Consider the following 14,853-nt stretch of genomic DNA (forward strand, 5'->3'; position numbering starts at 1 on the left):
GCATCTCATTGAAGCACAAATTTATCACAATCGGGCCGTGGGTTTTCTTTTGTGCTGATTACGCTGCAATCAGGATAATTGTACAAAGCTACAGTGAACTGCGCATTACGAAAACAGATCTTGGCTGCTCGCGAAGCATTACTGCTACAAGCTCTGCGTCCCAGGCGCGGACTCGCGACGAATTCCCTTCTTGGTCCTTTTACCTTGCACCTCTGTTCAATCTCCTTGTCATGTTGGTCGCGCAGCGATCACATAAGGGGCGCTGCAGTCATGTACCAAGCTGCAGTTTCAAGCTCTGTGTGCGCTGTTTTAAGTTACAAAATGAAATGCCAACTAGCCCCAACAAAAGAATGCACCGACCACTAACCTCAGTATCTGTGATTTCCTCAATTATTTCGCGTCATTTCAGTGCATTCTGCTACAGACACATTTGTTTCTTTTTTCGTTTCGCCGGCGCCTGCTATATTACTTTTGCCATTAACACTCATTCCATAGGACCTCTGAGCCCACCTAGAGTGAAATTATGTTTAGGAGAGCAATTAATTGACACTGAGAGCGTGCTAATCGAATATTCGAAAGAACGGCTCTTTCTAGGGCAAGTGCCCAGGTTTGACAGTACTGCTGTTGAGTGCAGAAACAAATAACAACGTAGACAGCTCCTGCAACAAAATCGAGTTCTGATTGTTGAGGAAGCGCTACATTTTGTGCCGTAGGCGTTAAAGGACTTTTTTTTTTGTCGACCACCTAAGGAATGTAGAACAGGGGCTGCGTTCCATTACAAACCATTTGAAATGGATGGCCACTTTCTAGTTAATCTGAAAGGACATCAGCGTGATTGACGCATCAGATAAAGCCGCAAGCGGCCAGTCACGTATCATCAGAACCTCAAAGTTAGCCTTTGCCAGTCACCGCACAGAGAGGCTATCGGCCGCGATATGCAGCCAATGGTGGTGTCCGGTCGTCTATTAGCTAATAATGGAGCAGTCGCTTCCCACGGACGCTTGAAAGCCACTGCTATGTTACCTAGCAGCCGTGACCAGTACCAGAGAACCAAATGCATGCGAAATGAAAAATGAACAACCGTTCTTTACAGTATGCGCCCCAGCTTTTGCTCTGTGCTTGCGCAGGCTTAGTGCTTCCTCATTGTGCAAATTCCGACAGCCAGCGATAAAATAAAAAACCGCAGATGATTTCAGTTGTGAAATATCTGGAAGCTTTTATTGGTCCGCATGAAAGGCTGCTTCAAGATGTCTGTCGTCTGTTCTTTTTTCATACTTACAAAAGTGTTTTTCGTATATACGTTGATCATTCCAGGACTGGATGTCTTTTCTCACTCGCCGTCCGGTCCCAGTCTCCATGTACGCACGCAGCGCCCTTTTATACATGCCTGAAAAAGAAGAGCATTGCGCTCATTAGTCACCTACAACAAATAAATGGCACAGTGTGTTTCAACTACTAATAATGGATAGATGGATGATGAATGGATGAATTCTTTATGAGACAGCATTACGAAAACCCTCTGAATTGCGCAAGAGTGCGCACCTTCGCAATTCGTACGAGCTCCTTCTGCAAAGGTCAAACCACAACTTTCATTTAAGTCATCATCATCAGCCTGACTGCGCCCACTGCAGGGCAAAGGCCTCTCAAAAATCTCTCTGGATAACCTTGTCATTTGCCAACTGCGGTCATGTATTCCCGCAAACTTCGAGTAAAGATACATCTATTCAGCTTTCAATTTGGGCATGCTGCAGTGGTACGTGTTCTGCAATTGCGCTAAAATAATTTCTACATAAAAGCTGCTTATTCTCAAACGTGTCTAAACGAAACGCACCGCAGTTCTTGGCCCTCCATAAGCAGAGTACCGTAATGCCATCACGGTAGGCGCGACCGTGGCCGACACAAACATCCTTTCGAAGGGCAAGATATTTAGAGTGTTTTTGAATGTCCTCCCTACAGCTTCAATGTCATAATAGCGTTTAAGGAAGTCTTTATTTTGAAAGAATGCACTGCTTCGAAATATTCGAGAGCCCCGTAGGTCGCAGTTGATTTTCGCATTTCATTTATTCACTGAGCACAACGTCATTTTCCTATTTCTTTCGAAGGATTTGCAAATAAACGCTAAATAGAGCTCATGTTCTCGATGGAACTTTTTATGCAGGTTTCCTGGAAGCAGAATGTGCGCTGAAAAATACGTCATGTTCCCTTTAGTGTCTTTTTTTAAGTAATGACACTTGCAACAATGCAAAAGACGTACAAATGCATTGCCCAGGAGACGGGGCACAGGATGAATCTTTTTTTGCGCATTCATCATCCTATGGGGATATCCTGATTTTTCGTTTTACCACTTAAGATTTAATTGTCATTGAATTGATTGCCAGGGGAACGGAATATTACTTGGCGGGCTTAAACCACCAGCATGTTACGGACTAGAACTAAAACTCTTAGAAGACCACGATGGGTCGGTTGAATGCGTCAGCATTAGTCTGCCCCAACCTAATATTTGTTGGACCCGCTGTGCAGTGCTGGTTAAGTTCGCTTACATAACTACTTATGCTTGTTGTAGGTTCCGGGGTTGCCTATGATTGAAGAGCTGACGCATATTTCCTCTGAAGCTTTTTCTTTCATTGTCATGTTGCTCTTCCTCACCCCGTCGCTTCTCTTTCCATCTACCTCCTCTCCTAGACTACTTTGGCTTGTTTGCCCCTCCTGTCCGCTTTTGCTGCTTTGCAACTTTCTTTCTCTCCCCTTCGTCCTCCTCTCTCCTTGATTTACTTTGTCTCACCCTCCCTCTCTTATCTCTCCTTCTCTTCTATAGGCGCGCTGCCAGATGGCCGGCTACACCCGACAGACGGCCAGCGTATTCGCCTGCACAGACCCTTCTAATGCTAACGCGTTAATGAGCAAAGTTCGCGAGGGCTGCCGAATTATAGACTTGGTCAGACGTTTTCAAAATTTAAGGCAATGTTTTCGGTGCATTGAGAGCTGCTTTCAACGGTTCCAGGCGGCCAATCATCACCCAAATTTAAAACCAGAATCACATTTGCGCAGACTGATTTGCTTTGGGAAGATATGTCAGTTTACATTCGCGGTTCTCAGAATGCAGAAGATCCGGAATGGACGGTTACAACTCCAGTAAAATCTAGACACATCCTAATCATGTGTAATGCGGGTAAGATACATGACAATAATGCTCTAATGAATACTAGTCAAACGCGCTTAAACAGGCCATTTTTTTAGATAAAGATTCATACAACGTTTTTTAGTGAATAGTACCACGCCAGAAAACACGTGGCTATCTATACGCACAAAGTATTTCCAAAAGAAATTGAGATTGCTTTGATATCTCTAGTGACACCAACATCAACAATACCGAAAATTGCTTACGAATTCTTCTTAAAGCTTTTTTTAACGTGCACCTAGTTCGAATGTAAAGGCGCCTCCTATAGATTCTATTGAGTGCAGTTGGGCTTAAAACTACGGGCATTGGACGGCGTTGCATTAGTGCCAATTACCTTTTTGCGTCCACAACGTGTGAAATCAGGTGTATCCACGTCCAACCAGTGTGTTCTGGTATATCTTCCTTTCCTTTCCTTGTGCAGGCATCTCAGTTTACACTCGTTGTCCTTCGGGAAAATCTGGAAAAGTTGTGGATTTCTTAAAGGCTGTGAACTTCCCTAGGCCTATTTATTTCGATTTTCATCTCACGTATCTGGAGTATTCATGTCAAAAGGGCGTCAAAGTAAATTATCCTGGGTGCTGGATATAAGGCAAGTGTATCTTTGTAGAAAAGTATAGGAGCTGAGAGCGCTCATTGAAATCTCAACGACGGAATAATATTTCTTTTCTGCTTTGTTGGACCTCAGATAACCACGGGAATTATTTCCTCAGTTGGAGCTTTGTTAGTAACACGGCTACTGAGAAATTATTAGCTGCCGCTCGCTGCTTGGGCATTTAAGGAATAAATTTTACAGTATCCAGCTCAGAGGCAGAAATTTTTCTCTAAAAAAACGCATTTCCGTAATATTTTACCTAGGGATGTCCATAAAATTCACTGTACGGATGTTTTCTGCTTTCGCCCCCCCCCCTCCCTCCTATAAAGTCCGTTCTGCAATAGTTGTACATCTACTTGATTAGTTTCATACTGGCACCACATTATGTAGACAGGATGGAACATTGTTAGTCTTAACATTTAGCGCCTGCTGAAAGTTGCGACAGCCGCACTGTCTATATTCTCTTTGAGGCGCCATTAGCGAAGTGTACACAACTGTGTGTATTAAAAAGGCGCAGTTTTTTGTGAGAGTGTGCTTCTTCTAGCACTGCTTTCATTGCTGCATACGATGTGAAAACCTGCACATTGTAACTGTGCCACATTTTGCGTTATGCGGCCGGCTCAGTAATTATATTTCACAAAGTCAGCCACTTGTGCTTCAACTTTTTCATGATGGCTGATTGTGCCATTCTTTGGGATTTAGGGTGGTACGAGCAACTATGCAAACACCTTTACCCGACTACGAAGTCATCATGTTGTTTACGCAAAAAAAATTGAGTGGTTAGCAACGAGTGGTAGCATTTCGTCGCCAGAATTGATGCATGCAAACTAATTTGTACTAAGCGTTTTACTGGAATTCAACTCTATGCTTCCCGCTGTGCGGTCATACGCTCTGCAATGCGTATACATATTTGAGAATCACAAAACCCTGTTGTCTAGGATATTTATTCTTCTACTATTTAATTTAGGCAAACTAAAGGCATGGTGCGACGCAAAAGTACGCCCAAAACGACTGTTATTAAATATCGAGAACAATCTAACACTTAAATTCTATCGAAAAAAGAGTTCATATTAACGGTGCGCAACCATTACGCTTCACTCATTTTAGCCAAGAAGTAACGCAAGAGATATATTGAGGAAAATGTCACCCACCACCAGGCAGAGAGTGCCCAGTGAATTGAAGCCTCTGATAGTATCGACCGCACTGATAGGGGAAGAGGCGCGTTCCGCTGCCAGGCGGGAAGACGAGTTAATAGGCATGCACGCTGTCGTGTTTAAATCTTGTAAAGAGAACTGAATAGCCTTCAAAGGGAGAGATAAGCCTGCCTAATAAAGCATGTTTATCTTTCTAATCCTTCCCTCGGCAACAGCATGCCCCGTATAATTAAAAAAAAAATTCTAATGAGTTTATTCCTAGTTAGTCCCCGTCTAAATATCTACCTTACCCTCTACATAACGGGCTTGTACGAGGATAAGAATAGCGGAATCTAATAAGTCGAGCTCATATGTTGTATTCGTCTTTGACTGAAGTTAGTGATTACCGAGACGCTTGGTATCCATCTGTGCATGTACCGGCCAAATTAATTAGGAGTAGTTTCTCATTGCAAAATAAGCTAATTTGCTTTCATAATACCCGCAGAGAGCATTTGTGATAAAAATTTAATCAGGCTTCTTGCATTATGAAAAAGAAAAGGCACCTAAAAACTCTACGCAAGCGACCGCAACACTGCGATGTGCTCATTCCAGGTACGCACGTGGCGTTTTTCTTTTTCTTTTTACAGCAAGAGCTATACATCGGACACCTCTCGCAACCTACGACGGGTAACAATGTTCATTGCTACCTATATTATTTATGCCAGTTCATCTCCTCAGGCGCGGCCATTCAACCATTCCTCTCTAACATTCTCGGACGCGGGTGAGGTGCGAAAAGGCGAGGGGACGGTTTTTCAGCGCGCGTCTACGGGCGCGTACTGCTGGTTAGCGTGCATTTCAAACGCTTTGTCCGGACCTGCGGTGCGGCCTAAGGGCAACGCAGCGGGGCTGCCTCAGCGCAGCAACTTCTGGCACTCACCGCGATGAGGCGCTCGAATCCCAGACCAGACCACCCACCCTACCACCTAAACTTCCAAGGCGCAACAGTCGGTATCCTTTGATCACGATGCCGATTACCGGGATGTATAAACCAAGGGGAGGCTGTGCCCTGCTCTACGCGAGGGAGAGTGTGGGTGAAAGCTTGGAGCAGAGGGGAGCTCGCAGAGCCGGCAAGCTCGTCTCTTATCAGACGTGGTGGAGAAAAAGAAAGGTTGAACATGGGATGGGATGGCGAAGATGCGTAGCTTTGATTCCAGCACAGATGACGTCCCAGATAACATAAGAACAGGCAAAAATCTAGTCAGTGTGCTCATGCACCTCAACTATGAATGCGGTTAGCGCGTTATGCAGCCTAGTGTTTGCATGCTTTTCTTTTTATATTTCGGTCACGCTGTCTCAACACTAAATTTTTACTCGCCGAACCTTCTAAGGAACTTTACTATACGCGACGGGCTATCGACGACGCTGGCCTATTCGCAACTGCTGCGCCGTAAGAACTTGGTTATTCTAGCGCTTTCTTGAAAATTATCTTTTTCGAGCGCTAATTGCATTAGCAGAATTTCCTCAGGATCACGTTAAAGTTGTTGTCACATCCCCCTGTCCCATTTCCAAGCGAAAAGAGAGACAATTCTGTATCGTAATCATCATCATCGTGCCGACAATGCTACTGCAGGAGAAAAACCTCTCTCATTAGTCTGCAATTAACCATCTCCTCTGCCAGGTGCGACCACTTCATCACCGCAAACTCCCACGCTCATCCGGTCACCGTCTTTCTGCCGCCGCTTTGAATCCATTCCATTACCCTTATCAACCATTTGTTATCTTGCCTTCTCATTACATGACTTGCCGAAGCTCATTTTATCATCTTGATTTCGACTAGGATGTGATTAACTCGCGTTTGCTCCCTGACCCACTCCGCTTGCCTTACAACCCTGAACCTATCTTTTTTTTTTCATACCTTGCAGCGTATCCGACAATTTAGGTAAATTCATTTCTTTAGCCTCCACGTTTCTGCTCTATAGGTGAGTACACGTAAGATATATCTTTTATATACATTCTTCTCGAAGATTACTGATAAGCTGCCATTCATGACTTCCGTGTAACTGCCAAATGCATTCCGCCCCATGTTGGTTATTCACCTTATGTTACTCTCGTGATCCGGATCTGCGGTCACTATCAGCCCTTAGTAGATGTATTCCCTTACCACTTCCATCCCCTCCCTATCTATCGCAAACTGCTGTTTCCTTCCGACCCTCCTGAAAGTTACTTCAGTTCTCTGCACGTCAGTTTCTGGACCCAGAGTTCTCCTTTGCCTGAATTTGCTCATTGATCATGATCTGAAATTCATACCCTGGGTAGCATAGCAAAGTAATGTCGTCGTAAGGTATTCTTCATTAACTCTTATCCGCAACTGTTTCTAATCCAAGTCACTGACCTCCTCTAAACACGTCGTGAATGTATACTAGAGTCATTGTCTCCCGGCCCGATACTTTGCATTACTGAGGTTTTATTACTTTCTATATTGAGGACTATGGGGGCTGCGCATCTGTTAGATATTTTCCTGCTCTTTTACGTATTCCCCTTCTAAAGCCTAGTTCTGTTATGCCTGCTCACTGCTGAGCTTGGACCCAATCAAATGCTTTCTCTTAACCTATGAAGGAGGTATATATGGTTTTGGTTACATATAGCGCATTTATGTATCAAGCGATTTATAGTGTGAAAATGGTCTATTGCCGAAAGTCAGTGTTGGCCCTTCGTTTATTGAAGCCAGTGGATTCCCTGATTGTATTGAAAATTACTTTAGAAAGTACCTTGTACAGAACGGACTCTATGCTGATTGGTCTGTAATTTTCAAGTCTTTGACAATCCCTTTTTTAAAGGCTTACGAAATGTTAGCGCATATCCAAGATTTTGGTAAGCTCTAGGTCATGAGGCATTGAGTAATCAGAGTACGCAGAGAGATTGCGTCTTCATAGCAGCTTTCAACTATCCGCTAAACATGAGAGGATGCAGGCGCGAAGGCTTGTACCACACTCCGTTTGTAGCACGTATTAAACCCTAATTACTAAAATTAACACCCTCCTGTTAGTACTATAAAATTGCTCTAAGTTGTCAACTATATCCCTCTTGACCCGGAATTCCTCACCTAGTTCTCGTGTGTTCGCTAAATCATGATAGCATAATACATGCGTTCCCTTTGGCACTGTATATGCACCCCCTCTCCAAACCTGACTAAGTTCTAAGGCCTCCCATTTAATATCTGCTAGTTACTGGAACAGCACAGCAGGATAGCCTCACTGGGTATGTTCCTGGCGTTAAACGCTGCCAGATTCAGTGTCCATTAGCAGCTTGTCCGGAACCAGGAATCTTAGCACTTTCGGCAGCGTCACAGGCCTTGGTCATTTCGTGTGGAGCCACTAGGGGCTGAGGGTCGTGGTTTAATTGCTGTGTTCATATAGGGCTTGTGGCCAAGTACAACGCCAGATTTCCCAAACCCTGTTGTTTTGAGCGGGATAGCTGTCGGCAGTGGTCGCAGGGATCACGCCAACACCCAAGCCTGCTTTTTCAGTTCCATCGACATTTGGATTCTTTTTTATCTGCCGGAAAGTTACGGCCGAACCTGGATTCGAATCATTGTCCTAATGCAGGCGAGGCGGATGCTCTATCTCCAAGCCGTCGCTGCTAGCCCTATGTATCCAATTAAATACATACGAAAAAAGCTACCAGCTCGGGGCATGACCACTGTGTCCCTGTTTACACTCTCCATCGCGGCTACATCTGGAAACTGAATTCGGCCCGCGGCTGCGTTTTTATGGAGGAAAAACGCTAAGGCGCCCGTGTGCTGTTCGATGACAGTGCACGTTAAAGATCCCCAGGTGGTCGAATTTATCCCGGAGCCCTCCACTACGGCACCTCTTTCTTCATTTCTTCTTTCATTTTCTCCTTTCCCCCTTCGCTTACGGCGCGGTTCAGGTGTCCAACGATATTTGAGACAGATACTGTGCCATTTCCTTTCTCCAAAAACCAATTATTATTATCATCCACGTGCCCTGGATGACATAGTGATGGTTAGTACACATTTGCTTAGCCATGAATGCGTCCAAGCGTCCAACCGTGTATATGCTTGTGGAGCCATTTGTATTAATTTAGTGACAGTCAGTGGCAATAGCAGACATGCGTGACTTGCAATTATTTCCATAGCCAGCTAGCGCTGGACCCTCGTCATTTGTAGTGCCATTTTTATAAACAGACGTTCACTAGTCAAACTCGAGAAAAGATATTCGACATCTGCCAGTTCTCAGATGCTATAGTAATCTCTTTGTCAACGAATGTACTGCTGGTCTTCAAACAGAACTCTGATCATGTCGCGAAGCTAATATATAAAATTTTGAAAAGCTTTAACGTAATCATCAAAAAAAAACGTCACCGCCGATTACGAAGGCTGGGCAACGCGAGAATGAGCGACAGCTGTTCGCGCTAGCGAAGGGGTCATTCGCCACAGCACGAAGGTGTCCTCCCTTTCACGCAGAGACGCGAGCCGCGCAACATTCGTTCGCGACGTTATCCATACAAAGTGCTGATCGTCTCGCACCCTAGTTGCCTCTCCTGTAACGCCAACGGCGCCGCAGAAACGGTAAGCGTGCCCTTAACCCATATGGCTGTAAAGGTACCCGCTTAGTCCCGTAGCCTGAAATCCACTGCGCACTTTAATACATGAGTGTTCACCTCGTCCTCATAACTAAAAAAGACACTCACTACCTCAACTTTAACTTCAGATCCAAGCTTCATACTGCTCATTATTCTTGAAGTAATGCGGGCACTTTCTGATCTCCATTTGTTTGTTTAAAGATTTAGGGGTAGTTGGTAATTTTCTTCCCTTGTAAAATGGTCCTTACCACGTTTGCTTCCACATTTTTGTTTGGAAATTTTTTTCCGCAGATCTTTTCGATAATCTCTTGATTTCCAGGGTACTGGCTGCTCATGTTGTAACCATTCGATGCGACGTCCCAACACTTCTTACCCTTCCCTCTGAAAGAAAAATTAATTGTCAACCATCAACGTAAGTTCATCCACAATTACTCCGGAATACAGATAACGATAACAAAGAAGTTGATGCTGGTCTTTGAAAAAATGTGCTGCAAAACTGTGATTGATTGTGATCATTTGAAGAGAGGCTTTAAGTCTTAGTGTTACATTAGTTCTAAATGGTAGTAGAGTTATCAGGAGTGTTTTCTCCAGTTTATGCACGTTGTTTTGTCCCTGTATCTTTCTTACTAGGAACGCGTGTAGCGACTCCCTGAAGCCTATTACTTCATTGAGAACTGAGGGGTAGTCGTGAACAAGCAAACCTAGAAACGTACTCATTTCACTGAGTAAATTTATATCAAGACACTGCTCTATACATGTGAGCATAACAGAAATAAAGAAACATAGGACTCGAACAACGACATTCAAGGCACTAGAAGCAATGGCTCCAACTGCTGTATTAATACACGAAGATGCTAGAGGTATTCACAACATACACGAAGATGCTAGAGGTATTCACAACATATCTTTTATTGAAACCAACGCTGTAGTATGGTTTTTTATGCTATGTGAAGTAGACATTTCTGTCTATATTAAATTGTAATTACTGTACCAAAAGGCAAGGTAAGGCCTGCACAGAACGTTTTAAACCAACTTGGTTTGCGTATTATGGCCTCAAAGGTATTGAGAGAGACCTCAAAGACTTAGAGCTGGAAACGATTCTAGAAGAAAGACTTGCATGGACATGAGCAAGACGAGTTAAATAGGCGAAACTGAGCCTTATATTGGAAGGTTCACATCAGCGCCTCAGGAGAAAGAGCACAGCGCGAGTACAACACGAGCAGCATGCGACTGCAAAACTTTTGGCTTTATCAGCAAAATTAGCGGTAGCTTAGCTCTGGTTAAACCTGGAGTGACGTGATAGCTACAGCTGGCAGAGTGGAACTTGCTCAGCTGCACTGCAAAGAGAGTCTTTCGTAGCTCCGTTTCACGGAGCGTTCCTTCATCTTCGTCCCACTTGACACGGCGCATGCGCACAACTGTTGCAGCACGGTTTCGCTGGCGCGGCGCGCCGCCGGCTGCAGCAGCTGCACCGCATCACGTGACCAGCTGCTCCGCACCATGTGGACAACCACGTGACAGCGTGGCGGCGCAGCCACAGGGTGGCGGTACGGCCACAGAACGTTTCAGGTGTGAAAAGCGCGGCACGTTTCCATTGCCGGAAGTGGCACCGCTGCCCACCGATGCCGCCAGGGGCGCTGATGCTTAAGGCGCCGTCGCGCGGTCGGTGATCATGCACGGTGGAAAGCGCGGACCGCTTTTAATTGCGTGATTTTGGCGCTGTGCTTTGCTTTTGGGAGGCCGCTGAAGATGAAAATGGCTTCGCGATGGTGTGTGGAAAATGGTTAACAGATTCGGAAAGTGTTGCATGCTTTTCTTCTGCTCATTAGACCAATGTATGTCAAGACTACATTGTGTCGCATACACGTTCGTACAGTGAAATATTTAGTGGGTTTTTACGTACCGAGGCCGAAAAGCAATAGTAAAAACGTAGTGGAGAGCTCCGGATTAATTTTCCGCGGCGGTGAGTTTTTACATGCGTTGCAATCTGAGCAAACGAGAACTCCCTTTTCAAAGAAACGCTCCCAAGAAGTGCAGCTCATGAAGCATAGAATTGTGACGAGAGCACTTCCACAGTAAAACAGCACATTAAGAAAAAGACGCGTTTCTGGAAGAACACTTATTTTCAGTTGTTCATCCACGTACTATCAGCAAGAAATGAAACGCGAACAAGACAATTGAACCACGGACTGCAAGATACGCCACTCTTAGCCAGGAGGAGCTAAATACTAGTGCCTACTATTTTAATTTCGAAGGAGTGAAGACTCTTGTTCAGAAATGTTTTTCAACCTGGCTTGTAGTTCAAATCCTGGAGCTAATATGTTCGCGCTTTGGTGTTGCTGTCTCAGTTTCCTTGTTCGCGTTTCCTTCGTTGCTGATAGATACACAACAGCATGATAAGCCCGCTAAGAACGCATGGCTTCACGGTTTTTCCTTTCCTTTCGTCTTCCTTTCGATTTACTCCTTAAAAAAAAGTGAACCCTTGTTATAAGCAGTAAAACTTGACTTGATGCATGAAACACCAGCGCTTTGTTTTTTGTCTTTTGCTCTTTGTGGCATTCTCAAATCTCGCGGCAGAAATAACGCATCTAGTGGTCCATGCACCTTAACTTTACCTGCTTCGGAAAGCAACAATCAGCCCGAGCGATGCTTTCTTGCTGCGCGCAATGCTCCGCTGGCTCGCTCTGACGGCGCCGCTGTCTTCAGCGCCCCCGCGCGGCATCGGTGCGTCTTGGGGGGCAGCTTCCGGCAGCTGCTTTGCACACCTCAAAAAGTTCTAGCCACCCTAGCCACGGTAAAGCCCCTTGATAATTTGAACGTAGCGACACTGTCCTCCGTGCCGCGCTTTCCTCCTCGATTCTCCTCGCGCGGCGGCTGCGAGCTCTGCGCACGACACGCTTTTTCTCCTTGGCGCCCGCCGGCCGACCGCAGCAGTGAGCGAAGCGCGAGTTTTTGGGCCAGGTCTGCGTTGTCATCAACATTATCAGCCTCAACGGCAAGCAGCCTTTCTTGGCACTAAAACGTCTGCGCTGCCTTGTGATGGAGGGCCCTCGATCTGTTCCACTCAGGTCGCAGCAGTCGGCAGCCCTCAAGGTGTGCAGGCTACAGCTCCGGCGGCCTGTGACTTACAGTGATTGTTTCACTGCCTGTCGTGCTTGCTTAGGACCGCATTTCTCTGCTGCTTTTATTCTTTTACGCCCCCCTCATCCCTCTCCCCCAGTGCAGGGTGGCCAACCGGAATATTTTACTGGTTAACCTCTCTGCCTTTCTTCTACCACTTCTCTCTCTTTGCGCTCCAGGAGTGCACAAAATATTTGAAAATTTGCGAGAAAAACATTGAGAATGCCCAAAGTAACGTTTATGAAGAGATTAGTTTCTTCTTAGTACTGTTTGAATGGGTAATACTGACGTAAACAAAGCTTTCAGGCGAGTTCTGTACTGCAGACACTTTTAAGTCACATGATACGGTGTTCTACTTTGTGCACCTAATCTAGTACTGCCTCTGACTTTGTCTGTGTTTTTTTTAGGGCGTGAACTCTGCCACCGCGGTAAAACTTTGGAAAACGACCCAGGCTGGTGCTTTGAACTTCAATATCAGAGAAGGTCGAAGCGGGACTTACTCTATTACGCTACTGTCAAGCAATCTGTCTAAGCATAGTATATATCACGTGATCAACCATGAGCTTGGATGATTGGCTACTTATACACTTATTTTCACCAATTGCTGGGCTAAATTAATTGATATTTAGTAAATTACAATTAAAACCCAAATTTGTGCTGCAGCATCGAGTCATATAGCGTTGGAAAGCTTAAGTCAGGTGTAATTGCATTTTTCTAGTTAGCGATCCGCATTATTTTACGTTAATTAGTTAATTTTGTATAAAACCAAACTTTGAGCTAGACTATCAAGTCATATACCGTTGAAAAGCTTAGGATGAATGAAATGTTCTGAATTAGTTAGCGATCCCTATTATATAACATTAAGAACTGTACGCAATCAAACCGCCCTTTGCATTATCGAGTCATATACCTTTCGAAAGCTTAGGTTCAGTGCAAATGAGCTGTGCTAGTTATCGACCCGAATTAATGAGTGCTAGTTATTTAACTGAAGTTAAATGTAAACTTTGCGCTATAGATGGAAAACTAAGAGCAAGTGTAAATGCCTTATGCTAGCTAGCCAAACTAAAAAAGAAAAACATCACAACAACAAAGATAACACTCTATCTACGCTTAACACGAACTGCTTCGAGATATTTTTCTTTGCTTGTGCATACTTGCGTGCAGTAGGTCTTATTTAGCGTGCACCTGCTTACAATAAATTAGTCATGAGTGCATCTTCCGTCCATACGTTTGCCTCATCAGTGTGAAAGTGACTTTTGCATTCTAGTCTGTTCACTCAATACAACAGTTGCGCACTTTCAATGCGATCACGGAGCACGGACAACCATTCATCGACCGCAATTCAAAGAACAATATTAGGCACTGGTGTCAAGGGAGCTTAAGAAAATACTCGGTATGCCTATGAGAGAACGCATTCTATATCTCTAGGAAAGATAAACCCCTCTCGATAATGTAATATTATACTTGACACCAAAATTTCGTTTCACTAAGTAACAGACGATATAAAGCTAGTATTTTGATTAGGCATCACAAAAATATGTATCATTAAATAAAATGAGAGCATGGTTAGCAGGATGATTTATTTTCGTGCACGCACAAGAACGTATATTGAGATATATTCGTAAACCGCGGAAGAATCACATAATATTCAGCATCTACGCTAGTGCAGAAATGTGCTATGCAGGATTGATGAAAGTTAAGAAAAAACATGCTAAAGTAAAGACAGCAGTGGTGCATGTCATAGCTCAAATCAACGTCACTTTGTACATGTATAGAGCAGTTTCAAGCAACCGAAAGTTAACGGACAATGAGATCTTACGCTAAAAGCTTCTCTGTTAGAAATTGCAGATTTCTATTTATAAATACGGCGCTGCAGGTGCAAGAACTAGCACGTTCTGAGCCCAGTCGCTAATTGCAGAGAAGATGTAATGCGCGGATGCTTTGGAGATTCGTTCCGTCCTGGCCTCGCATGCAAAATAACCTAAAAACGAAGCAGCAAACAACCCTCGAAGGATGCCTTCCAACCAACGGCGTCAACCACTTCTTATGACGTCGTGGTTAACCCCTAACGTTAAGGTATATGGTATCATGAATACCGCATAACCATCTTCAGGCCGCTTACTGCAGTTGTGCGGGCAACAGCACGGTATAGCGCTTGCATGTTCCAATAAAAGTGCAGCACGTAATATTCGCTCACCGAGCCTAGGAGAAAAATGACGCGACGG

At 44.5% G+C, this 14,853-nt stretch overlaps 1 protein-coding gene across 1 annotated transcript; it reads right to left on the minus strand.

The window, feature by feature from the left end:
- Window positions 1–1,190: 1,190 nt before the first annotated feature.
- LOC144105090 (uncharacterized) lies at window positions 1,191–12,321 on the minus strand. Its single transcript, XM_077638280.1, has 4 exons — window positions 12,124–12,321; window positions 9,757–9,889; window positions 3,513–3,635; window positions 1,191–1,387 (listed from the first exon to the last, which is right to left on the minus strand). The coding sequence occupies exons 1-4, from the start codon at window positions 12,228–12,230 to the stop codon at window positions 1,331–1,333; spliced, it is 420 nt and encodes a 139-aa protein (XP_077494406.1). The 5' UTR covers window positions 12,231–12,321; the 3' UTR covers window positions 1,191–1,330.
- Window positions 12,322–14,853: the final 2,532 nt, after the last annotated feature.

This window comes from Amblyomma americanum, chromosome 9 (genome assembly GCF_052857255.1).
Source record: "Amblyomma americanum isolate KBUSLIRL-KWMA chromosome 9, ASM5285725v1, whole genome shotgun sequence".
Lineage (NCBI taxonomy): Eukaryota > Metazoa > Arthropoda > Arachnida > Ixodida > Ixodidae > Amblyomma > Amblyomma americanum.